The sequence below is a fragment of the Mesoplodon densirostris genome, chromosome 9, assembly GCF_025265405.1.
Source record: "Mesoplodon densirostris isolate mMesDen1 chromosome 9, mMesDen1 primary haplotype, whole genome shotgun sequence".
In the NCBI taxonomy this organism is placed as follows: Eukaryota; Metazoa; Chordata; class Mammalia; order Artiodactyla; family Ziphiidae; genus Mesoplodon; species Mesoplodon densirostris.
Window position 1 is genome coordinate 28,095,962 of NC_082669.1, and position 15,998 is coordinate 28,111,959.

Genomic DNA, 15,998 nt, shown 5'->3' on the forward strand with positions numbered 1-15,998 from the left:
AGTGGAATAAGGGCTCAGCCATGAGAGGCATAGTGAGACAGATGGAGGTTTTTTACACATTATGGTGGGCATAAAGGTCAGGCGTGATGCAGGCAAGCTTCAACATAGCACCTGGAATGGGGCAGGAGCTGTGTGGCAGTGCTCACTATCATCTTTACCATCACCATCACCACCACCATCACCACCATCATCATCATCACCACCATCATCATCACCATAACCACCATCATCACCATCACCATCATCACCACCAACACCACCATCATCACCATCATCACCATCACCACCACCATCACCACCATCACCACCATCATGATCATCACCACCACCGTCACCACCATCACCGTCACCACCATCATCACCATCACCACCACCACCATCATCATCAACACCACCATCACCATCACCACCACCACCACCACCATCATCACCACCACCACCATCACCATCATCATCACCACCACCACCATCACCATCATCACCACCACCACCATCACCCTCACCACCATCATCACCATCACCACCATCATTATCCCTACAACCATCACCATCCTCACCATTATTATTACTGTGCTGATAGCAAGTAGACTTTCTCAGAAAATGCTTAGCCTTCACATATAATTTTCATCTCAGAAATAACCAGAGGCACAGTGGGCATGCTGCTGCCTGTAGAGCTGGTGCAATGTGAGCTGTGCAGGACATGCAGCAGTCCCCAGAAGGAGCTCCAGGTAATACCATTCCCAACTCTCTACCAGCAGATAACTGGTGGTCTTTCTCATAGTCAGGACATGATCTGCAAAGAGTGAAGGATTTCACTGACTTCAGGATGCTGAGGTCTCTGGGACAAACCTCTATGTACAGCCAGGATTAAGACACTGTGCAGCAGTCAGCATCTGGGGGCAAGACGCAAGGCAGGCCAGGGAGGGTCTCACGTAGAAGATACAGCGTCTTGGAACTTTCCGGCCTACTTCCCATTTGTGTGCAAGACTTGACGCCGCTCTGGTCAGATACTGCCCCACATCAATAGGGCTGAGCCTCAGGCACACAGACATGGGACAATGCATCTGTGGCATGACAGCCACCATCCTGGGAATGTCATGGAGCCTTTCAGATTCATCGTCCCCTTCCTACTCAGCATGGTAGAACCGAGAGCCACATGTGGACCAGCTTAGCTCGGCAGCCCTGGCCTCCCCCATCTAGGGGATGGATGTGTGCTGGGGATCTGGAACATCTTCCAAGCACAGGTTTCCAGCATCCCCAAACTTTCTGAAATGTTCCACAACTCAGAATCAGTTGGTTAGTTGTACACTTTTATGAAATTTCCTTGCCATCTAGTGATTTTTTTCTGCTGCTGGCTGATCTAGCTTTTTGCAACCGAGAGGTGTAAATACTGACATTTAAATATTAAAATCAAATGGGTTCCAGTGTCCTCTATACCAGCCAGGGAGGGAAGGAAGTTCTCTCTCCACCTCAATTCAAGTGGCCGAAAGCTACAGACGTGCACATTCTTTTGATGGGATTTCTATCAATACAAGATGTCCCGGAATGAGAGCCAGAAGTCTACATGCAGGCTGTTCGGAGAACCCTTTACACCGTCCAGATCCTTTTCATCAATGTAGTGCAAGTCTCAAAGGCACTACACTTCCCAGCTTGGCACTCTCCTAAAACAGGAGCTGACTCTGGAGTTGAAAGCCAAGCTCCGGGTCAGAAGGCCCGTCCTCATGCTGTGAGCTATGAGCTGCCCCGCTGGCAGGTGTTCATCGCTGCTCAGGCCTCCTACCAGAAGCTCACGTGCAAATTTCAGAAAGGTCTCTGAAGGTTAGCATCCACATTGCTTATACCTAATCTACTGACATCACCATAGTTTTAAAAGTATAAAAGAAAACTGGCAAACGCCCGAGGTTCCTATCAAACGTGAATGGATTAATAAACACTCTAACTGAATTTGCATAATTAATAACCTAACGTGCTGAATTTTACGGGTCTGTTGAAATATTCAAGTCCTTTAATTTAAAAAATGTCATTATTTTTATAAGACAAGGAACTAGAAAAGATCTAAAATTAAAATTCCAATAATTACAGCGATGAGCTTATCAAGTAATTTAAGAAAAGCTAACTAAAGGGTGGAGGAAATGAAGAGACTTTCTAACATCCCAGGCTCTATGTTTTATTGCTACAAGAATAAAGGAGAAGAAGTCACTAGGGACCAAGTTCCATCAACTGGAAAACAAATGAACTAAAGGAGGCTGTCAGACTGTAACCTGAGCCTTGGAATCCTTTTCCCCCTATACACTCGGATGCCTCCAACTGCTTCCAAATCTCAAAGGAGGTTTTAATCCAAAAAAAAAGGTTTCTGGTTTTAATTTTTCCAAGCAATTTCTTTTAAGTAGGTTTGGTGAGATAAGAGACAGGATGCAGATAGCTTTGTTTTCAATGAAACCTTTTTTTTTTTTTTTTAAAGAAGATGTTGGGGGTAGGAGTTTATAAATTTATTTATTTATTTTGGCTGTGTTGGGTCTTCGTTTCTGTGCGAGGGCTTTCTCTAGTTGCGGCGAGCGGGGGCCACTCTTCATTGCGGTGCGCGGGCCTCTCACTATCACGGCCTCTCTTGTTGCGGAGCACAGGCTCCAGATGTGCAGGCTCAGTAGTTGTGGCTCACGGGCCCCGTTGCTCCACGGCATGTGGGATCCTCCCAGACCAGGGCTCGAACCCGTGTCCCCTGCATTGGCAGGCAGATTCTCAACCACTGCGCCACCAGGGAAGCCCCTGAAACCTTTTTTAAACTCAGAATCTCCTGAATGTGTCTGATTCTACGAATTCATACATCCAAATCCTTCCAACTATTTAGCTGCTACTATTACTGCTGTTGTCCTACGGCTACAGGGTAGAGTCTGATAATCTGCTCCCAGGAGGCTCTTCCAGCTCCGTCCAGCTCCAAGTTACTTACATCCAGGGGCACAGGTACTCAGGGAAGAGGGGATGCCACACACGTGATCCAGGTACCCTACAGGGGCGTGCGGACCAGCACTTCCTGCACACTTCCACCAGCCGGGTATGTGATAGGGTTTCTTTTAACAGATAGAGCGAACAGAAATTCAGAGACTACATCCTTAACCCAAAGTCACACAGTCCGCCAAATACACAGCTAAGTAGCACCAAGGTCTGCAAAGCTCAGGTAACCCAGGACATCTGGACCCGGGGTTGCGGGGGAGGTTCTGCAATCCAGTCCATCTGACTGCAAAGCGGGCAGGGCCTCTGGGTGCAGCCACAGGGGCCGAATCCTGCTCTACTGCGAATGACCTATGTGACCTTGGGCGGGCCACTTCCTGACACCTCTGGAAACTCAACTGTAAGACAGGATCCGCCCCTGTAGCCAGGGGCCTAAGAAGAAGAAAGGGTCCCGAGAACAATGCCTGAGGCAAAAGCGGCACCCCTGCCCCATGTCTCCTGGCTCGGCACTCAGGGTCACACTCGGGAGTAGGGGGAAGTGACAGAGCGCTTCCTCTGTCACCCCTCTGGTCTTTACTTCTAGAGGCAGGGCCTTTAGGGAACCAGCTGATGCCCCAGAGGTGGACGCACACCAACACGCCGACGCGGGAGGGCCTGGTCTCACTCTCAGCCCCGAGGTGACCTCTGGGTCCTTGCAGCTCCACACCCCCCTCCACCCCCGAAGACCTCAGCAGGCTTGGACGCCTGCCTTGGCCCCATCCGCCTCCTCTGTGCGGAAGCTTCTAGACGGACACTCCATTCCTTGACCCGGACACCCCACCTCTGTCCCAGTGCCCCCGGCCTGCGGGGCACCCTCCCAGGCCTCCCTGGCCAGCTCTCCAGGGCCCACAGCCTCTGCTTCGCCAACGTGGAGAGCCTGTCACAGGCCGGATCCCAACTCCCTGCCCCACGTCCACTCAGCCGTACACCCAGAGGCCACCTCTGTCCGCCACAGCTACCCCCAGCCTTCCCAGGTCTCGCAGGTGGGCAGGAAGGCCTGGCCCTGGCCTTGCACAGCCGTGCCCTAAGGGTGAGAGCCTGCACAGTGCCCACTTCCCACCCAGGACAGCCCCCAGAGCTGCAGGGTGCACACAGGGACGTCCTCAGGGCCCGCGACCCTGCAGCCAGGCCTGGTGGCCGAGATTCCCACTGCGCCTCTCGGCCCCGACTCTCCGGAACCTGCCCCTCTGGCACCCCTGCCACTGCCCGCCTCCAGCCACCCCCATGGCCCTGGCTCTCCAGCTCGCAGGCCGCTGCCCCACGGACAGCCTTCCCACTTCCTGCGTGGCCAGCCAGGAGACATCTTCAGCACCTGGAGTGCGCGGTTACCTGCCTGTCCCCACGAGGCTGTGCCCAGGGCCCCAACTGTCCTCCTCATTCCCCTCCCCCGACCCTGCGTCGAGCCCGGCGCTCTTCCATAAATCCTTATTCTGCAAAACACAGACCCACGCAAGCATGCATCCCATGGAACAGCAGCTCACCTTGCCTCGCGGGGGCCCTGCCAGGGCCTTCTCCCATGTCCTGCAGGCGGCCACTCGCCCGCAGCCCGCCTCCCACACCGTCTGGGGCTGCGGGGCCGTTGGCCTGGCTACCCAGCATGTTCACGTGGGTGGGGATGGGCTCAAAGGTGGGGTCCAGCTCCAAGATCAGCCTGTTGAGCTGCTCGATGGACTGGTCGATGTCCAGGGTGGGTGAGCCAGGGGAAGGGTCTGTGCTCAGCTCCGGGCCACTACCATTCACGACTCTGACATCTGGAATCCTGGGTTTGAGCGCTGCTTTGCCGGGAGGGGGTCTCTGCGTGTCGGGGGGATGTGGCCCGGGGCCTATGCCCCTCTGTACGGCCACTCTGCTGCTGGCCCCCCGGGTAGGGGTGAGCGGGACCCTAGGCTGGGTCTGCGCCAGGCCAGAACCATCAGCTGTGCCGCGGCCGCCGAGCCTGGCCTCCCCGTCGGGGGTGAAGCTGTACTGGTGAGCGGCCACCATCTGCTGCTGGCGCACCCAGGTCTGCGTGGAGTAGCTGCTCTGCCCGTAGGCCTGCGTCTGGGCGGGCACGGAAGGCTTCCTGAGCACAGGCTGCGGCTGCTTGGGCTCGCGGCTCCCGAAAGCCTGTTCCCGCTCGTACGGGGGCTCCACGGCGAGGCCCAGATCTGGGGCAAGAGCGCCGTGCTGATCTTCGCCAGCAGTGCTGCTGAATCCATCAGACAGGAGGGAGTTCTGGCTGCTCTGGTGGCAGGTGAAGGGGCCCAGGTGGGCTGACGGGTGGCCCTCGGAGGAGGAGAGGGTCCCTATGCTGTCCACACTGTGCAGGTCATGGCTGGGCATCTCGTCGTCCAGGATGTCCGTCTCTCGGTCCTTGGGGGTGCTGTCTCCATTCACGTGGACCTGGGCCGGTACGACATGGCGGGTCCCGCTGTACTTGCTGCAAGCATCACTCATGTCCTTGAGGGGGCTTCCAGAATCTTCAAGACCAAAGCCACTGAGCAGCTGATCCAGCTCGGCCTTTTCTTGGGGGCTCAGGCCCCTCTTGGGCCCTGGAGCCAGGTGCTCCTCAGTCCTGTCGGTCCTCACCGAGGCCGTGGAGTGGCCCGAGTCACTGCTGACAGACAGGGTGTGGTCGCTGTGGTCTGGGCTGCTGGCGGCCGGGACAGCGGGGGACCCACCTGGGACACTGGGATCCGAGGCGCTCTTCTTTCCCACCTTGGCGTAAAGGCTGCCGTCGACAGGGCCTTGCGTGTGCAGCACTGGTGGGGAGAAGAGAGACAGAGAGATGGAGTGTAAGTCAAGGATGGAAGGGGGCTTCGGGCTCTTGGAACAGGCCTATAGGTCTGTCTGAACAAATAAATGGATTCACAACAGACAACTTAGAATAATCAAGGCCAAAGATGCCTCTAGGGTCCCCGAATTCTATATACATTCCTGCGAAACAAACGCCAACGGAAAACACTCTGAATAATCAAACATTTTCAGGCCCTGAACTGCTTCTACATTTTTATGCGAAGAGAACAGTCATTGAGAGAACCTCTGGGCCTCTCCACACTGGACTCATCTTGCCTCGAGGGCTCACTGCTAATGGCATCCTTAGTTTGAATGTTGAACACAGAGCTGCTCACAAATCTCCAAGACTCAAGAATGGATGGCGCCTAGGACAGGAGAGAGCTTCCGTCAACATCTACGAAGCGTCCTCCAGGGATCTGGGTAACAGTCTTTGGTAGGCAGAACATCTGATTTAGGAGCCTGCTGTCCTCAACCTGCTGAGATCGGCTGAAACCTAAATATGCGACTCAACGAAAAGAGAAAGCACAGGAACTCGATCCGGCCTGCCTTCCCATTAGTGCAGCATCTTTGGGCCAAGAAGGCACTGATAAGGGCACGGCAGGACCTCAGAACACAGAGGGGTAAGCACTGATCTTCACGCATCAGGACGGCCGAGAAAACAAAATTAGGCCTCCAATGCAGATGGGAAGAGCGCTCCTGTTATTAATTACGGCCTTGGCCGCGGCAGTCACCACTCCCTGGCTCACAGCAAAGAGCTGGGAGGGCACCCAACAGCACAAGAGAGCTTGAGGTCAGCACCTCCCTCCCCCTCCATCCTCCTCTGCCTCCCTGTTTGCCCAACTGTGAAATTGCAGGCATACCACCACAATCATGGAGCTGCAGAGGGCTTGACCCACGCTGTTTGGGGTCCTGGGAGCCACTGCATCCCAGCAGCAACTGAGCCTGGAGCCGCTCTGGAGGGACCCGGCTCGGCTCTGGCCCTGTGGGCTGCGTGCACTCCACCATCAGCAGCTTCCGGCTTTTTTTAAAACACCGAGGGAGGGGCTTCCCTGGTGGCGCAGTGGTTGAGAGTCCGCCTGCCGATGCAGGGGACACGGGTTCGTGCCCCGGTCTGGGAAGATATCACATGCTGCGGAGCGGCTGGGCCCGTGAGCAATGGCCGCTGAGCCTGCGTGTCCAGAGCCTGTGCTCCGCAACAGGAGAGGCCACAACAGTGAGAGGCCCGGGTACCGCAAAAAAAAAAAAAAAAAAAAAAACCACCAGGGTGACAAGCCAGGACAGAGATCTGTGGGGTATCTGGGGGTGCTGTGCTGAGAGCACATGCAAGCCCAGCTTCCTTCTTATCTCAACTGTGCCCAAGAGAAAGAAGCGGGGCTAGAAGCAATGGGGGATGGCAAACAAACACCAGAGTGCAGGCCGGTACGAATCTCAGTGACCCTCACCTAACGTAGCGCCTGGTGGGGAGGGCTGGGGGGAGAAATGATACATAAAATACGGTAAATAAACCAAGTCTTCAAGGCAGGCAACTGGTGACGTGAGCACCTAAGTCAGAGGCAGGAGCTGGATGCAGCTTCGGGGTAATTGGGGCAGGTGTCAGTGACAGCTGGTGGTCACAGAGCACCTATCACGGAGTGTGCACTCAGCACATTTTCTCTAACTTTCTAGCATACTCCCCTTCTAAAGAAAAAGAATTGATGCTGAAAGAGCATCAGTAACTTGCCCAAGGTCAGGCAGCTGCTGGGAAGCCCAGCTGGGACCAGAACCCAGGCTCTCTGGCTCTGCAGCCTGGGAGCCCCTGGCCGCCCGGGGCCCTGCTCACGAAGAGGTGGCACTCGGTCATGATGCTCTGCGTGGGGTCAGTGAATGACCCAAAGGTGCCAGGGGGAGGACCCGCTGCACCCAGCTTTGCACACAAGGTCCCCGGAATGAGTGCCCCCAAGTTACAGGGCACCTGCAAACGTCACCCCTACAACCGTGAAAGTGCAGAATCAACCCATGTGTGAGCCACTAGGTCCTCATGCTTAGGACGCTGTGGGGCTCACACAGAATGGCCCGTGGGTGAAGCGGGAGCTGGAGCGTCAGACAGACGTCAGTTCAAGTCCTGGCTCTACCCCAGTCTGGCCTGGGGCCACCAACCCTGTGTTGGCCCAGCTGCACAACGAGGGTTTGGCTGTGCTCTACATGAAGCTCAGACACGGGCACTGAAAGTCACAGCACACAGATGGGTGTCCTTCTAGCCCTCCTAGCCCTTCTAACGTGGCTTCTGTGAGAGACCCTCTGTGGCCAGGAAAACTCAACTAAGGCAAGACCTGGGGAACCAGCTGTTTCCCTTCTATTCTGCAGAGACAGCAGGAGAGCACATTCCGCTCGGTAAGAATCCCAGTCCCGCCCGAGCGGAGGGGAGGCCAGTACAGACGACCAGCACACAGCCAGCCAGTGGGGATTTCTAGAAACAGATGTCCATGTGTCCGTGACTCAAGTCCTTCTCCCTGAACCTAAATGAAAACGGACTGGCGCAATGAGTTAAGGGGGAAAAAGGAAGCCGAGAAGGAGCTGTACAAAAATTCTTCTGATTTAAATTCAGGCAGTGCCCGTTAATCATTTTGAGTAGAACCCCATGGCGACCCCACGTGAAGAACAGTCCATAAGGGCCTGCAGGGAACGGAACAGGACAGGATATTTCCCCTTGGCTGCAAGTTACGAGTAATCCCATTCTTATTATTTTTATTAGTAGTAGAAATCTTAAAATGATAATAAATGCATTAAAAAACAGCCCGCTTGCCACGGACTAAACGCTGGCTCTGTGCGAGGCTGGGCGCTGAGCACTTCGGCCTCGGTCTCATGGGCTCTCAGGGCTGCTCAGGGAGTGTGGCGAGACACCACCACAGACCCTTTGCTCAACGTTCTACCACACACACAGGTGACTGTCTATGTCAGAAAATATCCAGTAAATGGTGTATCTATAGGAAAAGGATACGAACCATCTCCGAGAACCCTCAAAGTCAGACTCGCCCAAACTTCTGAATCACTTTGTAGGAGCTCAAATCTTCCCAAAGGCACAGGGCCTCTGGGGGGCTGTCCAGGGGCCTCCAGAGACACCCTACTGCACCCATGCTTTGTGATCCCGGGGAGTCAGACTTGGGGTGAGGAGGAAAAGGGGCCTCCAGTACCCGCTGTCCCTGCCCTGCACTCTTTGCAAAAGGACTCGGACTGAGTTTCCCTGCACCTGGAGATGGACTCGGTTCTGCATTTACTCTGTACTTTCCTGGTCAGGACATTTAGACTGTTCAACCCCCTGATTCTTCACTTATAAAAGGGAATAATTAGTCTTATCTTTCAATGCACTTATAAGAATTAGAGAACATATATAAAGAACCCAGGTCCTAGGCTCCTGAGATGGGTAGCCATAATTATTATTTTTTTAATTTAATTTATTTATTTGTTTTATTTTTGGCTGCGTTGGGTCTTTGCTGCTGTGCGCGGGCTTTCTCTAGTTGCGGCGAGCGGGGGCTACTCTTCATTGTGGTGTACAGGCTTCTCTTATGCAGCACGGGCTCCAGGCGCGCAGACTGAGTAGTTGCAGCACGTGGGCTCAGTAGTTGTGGCTCGCAGGCTCTAGAGCACAGGCTCAGTAATTGTGGTGCACAGGCTTAGTTGCTCGATGGCATGTGGGATCTTCCCGGACCAGGGCTCGAACCCGTGTCCCCTGCATTGGCAGGCGGATTCTTAACCACTGTGCCACCAGGGAAGTCCTGAGGGTAGCCATAATTATTAAAAGCTCCTTCCAAGGTGGACAAGGCCTGGCATTCCCTGACTGTGCTCATTTCTTCCCTGTCCACTTTGCTGCTCCCAGACCACAGCAGGCACTCCCCTGCCCCAGGGCCTTTGCTCGTGCTGTTCTCTGCCTGCTGGGTGTTTGTCTGTGGCACACACCTACATTCAGACCTACTGCAGACTGTCTCCCCCACAAGAATGTGGGCTCCAGGAGGGCAGGGGTTTGTTTTTTGCTCCCTGTGGTATCCCCAGCATTAGGAACCAGCCCCTGGCACCCAGTGGGCACCGAGTACTGACAGACTGAATGCTCTGGCTTGTTCTCACGTGACAAAGCCTGGGGAGCTATTTTGGAAAGATGTTCAGCTGCCTTAGCTGGTAAAAAGACTAAAAATAACTGACCAACCCTCTGAAGGTAGAAGTGCCCACAGCCCTTGGCCACCTGCAGCCCCAGGGCCTCCACTCCCCAGACGTCATAACAAACTCTCCCCCAGGTAGACCGCACAGCCCCAGCGAGTGGGCCTTCAGATGCAACCCGACTGGAAAGGTGCCGAAGTCAACGAGTGGATCCCGAAATGTCAAAGAAAACAAAAGATGCAAACCTAAATGTGACCCAATGTGCCAACCTAATTGTGACCCAATGTGTGGGCAGAGGGGCAAAGGTCCAAGGGATGTCTGAAAACTCTCTGTGCAGCCACAGGACTGGGGTTGTGATGAGGGCAAGACAGAGCCCTGGCATACAGTAGGTGCATAACAATGGCACCACATCTTTACCATTTCCCGTCTCCTCCATCCTCCTGCCATTGAGATGGACTTTCCCAAGCAGGTTCGTCCCCACAGCTGCAGGGATGGGCGGGGTGCACCCACCTACTCATGGCCCGCCTCTAAACCACATCTAGAGAAGGGCGACCTTGCCTACGGGGCTGGTATTTTGTTTTCTGGGACCCCATGTGAAAACTGCAGGGTGAGAGCAATGAAAACAGAATCACAACCAGGGACAAAAGTTATCTGGGGGGCTTGGGGGAGGGGGTCACTGCATGACGGACTGACTGCCAAACCCTCCATGGAAAATGAGACACAAGCTCCAGCCTTGGTGTATGAAGCCCCCCAAAACTTTGGTCAGTCTTTAAGGACACCCTGACTTAACTGATGGTAGAGTGCCCCCTTTTAATTCAGATTTGGAAAAGTGATGCAGAAAGTAATTTTCAGAGAACCGACATAGCCAAACTCCCTGGCAGGGCTGGGGCTGGGGTCCCACTGTCACCACCAAGGGCTCCCAGGGGAAAGGAGGTGGGTCCCCTGGGGTGAAGGAGGCTTGGGGGTGTGAAGCTCGGCTCCATCTCGGAGCTCAGAGTGCTATCAAAGCTGGGGTGAGTGCGGGGCCAGCAGAAGACGTCTGGAAGGCATTCACTTCATCCGCCCCTTGCATCCTTTTTGTAGATTTAAATGACACATTTTAACTTTGTGCTTCCAGCTCAAGGAGAGTTTGGGGGAACTGAATGAATCCTCATTCTGCAAAGGAAGACCCCAATCTCCAGATAGAGATGTGACCCGCCCAGGACCCCCAGCTTTTCCACTGCAGATGCAGGACAAGAGCCTTCGCCTGTCCCAGTGCAGGATCAACCACTTGCTCTGTGTCCTGTCCCTTCCCTCCATCCCTGCCCCACCGACCAGAACCCAGGGCCCCTTCCAAAAGGAGGCCTGTGAGTTTTCTGGTAATGATTTCCCTGCATCCGGGGCCTAGTTAAAAATCAAACAAATGTTAACTACGGCTCTGATCGCTTCCGCTGAATGACACACCAGGGAGGTTCCCATCTGGAAAAGAACCAGAAGAAAGAAAAGAGCCAGTGGACATGCTTGCCTCGTTAAAGGGCAGAAGCCGCAGCACAGACTCCCCGCCCCTGCTCTGCTACCGCGTGCCGGTTCCCTGCCCTTTCCCACTCGACTTTTGAAAGGGGGCTATCTCACAAGAAGGAAAAGAGACACCCCCAAAATATTTCAAAAGTAAGCAAAGAAAATGAGGCAGACCTAAAAAACAAACAAACAAAAAACCGAAAACATTCCTTCTCATCCTGGCTGAATGCAGATTAACCAATGCCCACCTGTGCTCACAGGTGTGTGAAGAATCAGCCAAAGGGAAGGCAGCATCTCAACTCCACCGCCATCGGAGCACCAACCACTTGGCTACCAAGAAGGCATAGAACTGATCTGTAATAAGTTCAGTTGTCCCCTGGCCCTGATGCCAACACAAAAAATCCATTTCAAACAAAAGAGCAAACCTGAGGGATTCGTTAAGCTGGCTGAAATCTTCCTTTCTTCTATATACTGACTCTATGAATCTTATGTTTTACTTTTGTGAAAGGTTTGCTTGAAAAGCAACTTTTCATTTCAAAAGAGCTAACAGGATCCTCCCTGCAAGTCTTCAACAGAGAAAAACAGAAAACTCCTGTCCAGGAGCAGTCGCACGAGTTTACTAAGCACTTGCCACGGCTGCTAGTTAGTTGTTTATGGAGATTGAAATGGAATACTCAGTCGAGTCCCGACTCCATGCTGGGATGAACCAGCCTGGGGGACAGGGAGAGGGTCAAGGAACGGAGGGCGGCAGGCATGCTTCACAGCATCTGAAGGGTTAGCAGAGGCAGAAAGAGCGCAGGACTGCAAGAAGGGATGCATCCAGGAACAGCTGCTCTCAGGTGAGGCTGCAAGGAATCGTTATTTCTATCATCAGAGAAAGAGAGAATGCAGGAAACAGCCGTCTCCTGCAATGGGGCTGACACTCTAAAGACAAAGGCTCTGTTTAAGCACCTCCTATGTGCCAGGACACTGTCACGCTCCAGGGATGGACCTCACTTCATTCCCAAAGCAATCCTGTGAGGCAGTAAGGGACAAGCCCGTCTTATAGTCGAGAAAACAGAGGCTCAGAGAGGTTATGCTAATATTTAAGATAATAAAAAGCTACTGAATAGATCATCTGGAATTCAAGCCTACCTCTGCCCTACTCCCAAATCCATGCTTTCTGTTTTTTTTAAAACACTGGAATTCTAAACCTGACCAACCACTTTAATGTGAAATTAACATCTTAATTTCAGAAAGGAATTTCCCTAAATGTTTTCTTTTTGACTCCCTCTCCCTCTCTCTCTCTCCCTCTCTCTCTCTCTCTCTCTCTCTCTCACACACACACACACACACACACACACACACACACACACACTCCTTAGAAACTACTTAAGCACTCTGTTTTCCTCCCTAACTCCCGAAATGGTGCACTGTCGGGACAGGATCCTGTGTTTTGAGGCTGCCGGGTTGATGATGGCAGTGTTATGTCTGTTTCCTAGGCTACAGCAGCAGAAGCCATGCAGGCTGCGCATTTCTGTCCTTACAATGAATGAGCTGTTCCCAGGTACACCACTTGGTCCCCGCCTACCGCACCCACAGCCCCTTGGGAGCCCTGATAAAGGGAAGGCTCCCGGCCCACCCTGACTCAGCAGGAGACAGGCGGAGACTGCTGAGCAGTCGGTCCCTCCCGCCTCCTGCGGCCGGCCCCCATGGACCACCTCCAGCTCACCCCTCCCCAATCGGCTCACTCACTACTCGAGGCCACTCAGCTAAACCAACTGACCCCATCAAAATGTCCCAATACCAGACGCCGTGAGTCTACCAGCCGTGGGCTTCCCGGGAAAAGTGTCTGAGAAGAAAGAAGGACAAATGATGCCATCATCTGCAACTACACCCAAAACCCTGAGTGAGCAGCCAGACTCCAGAGGCTTCCACTGACATCCTGAGGGAAGAGATCGGGGACAGGCACTGGGCTCGCGGCGGGGAGGCTGCTACGAAGGCGCACCAGGGATGATTTGGGTGACAGACGTGTTCTTTCTCTTAGCTGTGGTGGGGAGCTGCAGGATAGGAAGTCAAACCCCTAGAGGCACAGTAAACAGAGTGAACTTTACTCTATGTATGTATTGGCCAAAAACTCTGTTCGGGTGTCTCCATGCTACAAAATACCCAAAAGAACTTCCTGGCCAACCCAATAAATTACATCTCGATTTTTAAAAAGGTCATGAAATCAAGACAGAAATGAGGCTCATGGTGCAATGGGCCACCCCCCATGCACTGTGTCCGCCTGCCCCCTCCTCTCCCCCCGCCCTCCTCTCCTCCCCCCCTCCTCTCCTCATCTCCTTTTCTCTCTGCTCCCGCCCCCCACCCCCGCCTTGAATTCCTCCACTTTCCCCCTCTCTTCCAGAAACTTCCTTCCTCCTCCTAGACTCCCTGAGATGGTGAGAGCTCTCTCCTCTTCGGGATAGTTGTCAGGGTGCCTTCGTGCCCCCCTTGTGGCATAGAGCTTGTTTTAACTTTTTCACTGGAGCGATTTATGTGCACATCCTCAGTCCCCTCCTGGACTTTCTGGCATAATCCACCTGGGTGTGAATCCTAATTAAAAATCCTCCCCGCGGCTGTGTGACCTTGGGCGAGTTACTCAACCTCTCTGTGCTTCACTTCCCTTATTGGAGAAGTTGCCGGGCAACAGGTGTTTGGTGAGGTCTGCCCCAGGATCACCGCGGCGATTCGGTGAGACCAAACACAAAGGGAAAAGCACAAGTGGGCACTGGGTGAACACTGGCCCTGCACAGCCATCCCCACACTTGTCCTGGAGATTCAGGGCTCCTGTCTGTGTTCCCTCCAGTCCAGAGCCTGGGAACGGTAAGAATGCCTCATGTCGTCCCGTTAATGAGTATTCTTAACTCAGCCTGACTGACCTGACACTTCGGAATTATGTTGAAGAATTGCTTTTTAATAGGGATCTAAAGTAAAAGATGGAATTTTACAAGACCTACCTGAAGGTTCTATAACCCAAACTGCACAGCACGGCCCTCCGGCTGGCCAAGCAGCCCACCTCCAGCTCTCACCAGCTGTAAAACACTGTCCAAGCCATGTGATCGGCTCGGCTTCTCAGCTTCCTCTGGGACCAATAACCACGAGGACAAAAGCGGGAGCAGTCAGCTAGCTGAGTGACGCCGGGGGCCTCTGCATCGTCTCAGTGGGCTCACCACAAACTCGCCTCTACTGAACCCGCGCGGTCGTGGGAACCGTGCCCCGTTCCACAGGGCTCAGTGGCAGGACGACAGCCACATGGGCGGATCTTCCAAAGCACACCCAGGGGCCTTCCTTACCTCTGCACATCTCGGGACCCTCACCCTAGTGGCTAGAGACTGCTTCTCCCAGACCTGCTGCATCGGCTCTGACTGACCAGCTGTGGAACCAGTGACAAACTGCCCAGCTTTCAATTTTGAGAATGGGCCCTGGAGCACTGGCCCAGCAGTGCAACATGTCAAGAAGCAAGCGAGCGTCTCAGTGCCTACTGTGTGGTGTGCAGGCAGAGGGGGCACCTGGGGTTCCAGTCTCTGAGGCATGGGGAGCACTGCCACAGAGCAAGGCAGCTGGAAGGGGGATGGGCCCAGAGCAGGAGGCTGGGCTGAGCGGGGTCAGTGACCTTCTACATCCTCTGGCCAGGTAGAGAGCTGCAGGTGGCTTTTGAAGTGTCCCAGGGGTGCCTCTTCCCTCGGGGGCCTGTGGAGGCTACAGAACCTTCACAATCAGGAGAAACACCCAGGCTTGGCCGGTGTCCCTCTCGGTGGAATCCTCATCATCTCACCAAGTCACTCACGCCGAGATCTCTCTCTCTCTTTCCACTTGGACGTTTATAATTGCAGCATTTATAACCTCTCAGGAAATGAGGCTTGCTTTTATTTTATTGCAGTAGGGTTCTGCCTCTGTGCTCATTAAAGACTCCCCTGTGTTTGTACTGAATTAGTCCTATTCCAAAAATATCGAGACTAAGAAAGGATGGCCACACTGGGGCCTTTGAGAATATTACCTTTAGTCTACAACAGCACAGACGGGTGACTGATATGTCACAGGTGAGGTGAAATGTGCCTTTTTCCCCTAAACAAAAGGCAGAAGATGGTGATTAGCTGCTAGGAACCCCAGGGGTGTGAGAGCCTGGCCCAAGCCCCTCTCAGGCCGAGTTCCAGAAATAATTCCACATAGCACGGAGCTTCTCGGGATGTGCCATCCTCATACTTTGCGAGCAAACACCTGCCCGAACCCCCGAACCCAAAACTACCCCACTGAATGCCAGGCGGGGAGGTGGCACCTGGCCTGCCAGGGGGGCGGATGGAAATCGCTCCCTTTGGAGCCAAGTCGAGCTCTGTGTAAATGTTTTCTAAAACCGAAGCAGGCTGTAAATTCTTGAAAAAAACAGTGAGAGCAGGAGGGGGGCGTTCCAGCCAGAAAGGCACATGGCTGTCCAGGAAGGGACGCGCCAATGTCCAGGCCCAGCACCTGGGAAGCTGGAGCCACACCGATTCCAAGCACTCCTGGCGGTCCCCTGGGCGAGGCCCGGAATGCTGCGGTAAAGGAGCATTGGGCTTCACCGTGGGGAGGCAGCAGGTGTGTCCCGGCCACAG

General features: G+C 53.9%; 1 protein-coding gene across 5 annotated transcripts in view; it reads right to left on the bottom strand.

Annotated features, from left to right (window-relative positions):
- Positions 1-15,998, bottom strand: part of TNS3 (tensin 3) — a 235,501-nt gene that overhangs the window by 72,125 nt on the left and 147,378 nt on the right. For all 5 annotated transcript variants that reach the window (XM_060107511.1, XM_060107508.1, XM_060107513.1 and 2 more), the window contains one exon: positions 4,470-5,729. In XM_060107511.1, the coding sequence (XP_059963494.1) occupies positions 4,470-5,729 (1,260 nt within the window). The remainder of the gene's footprint in view (positions 1-4,469; positions 5,730-15,998) is intronic.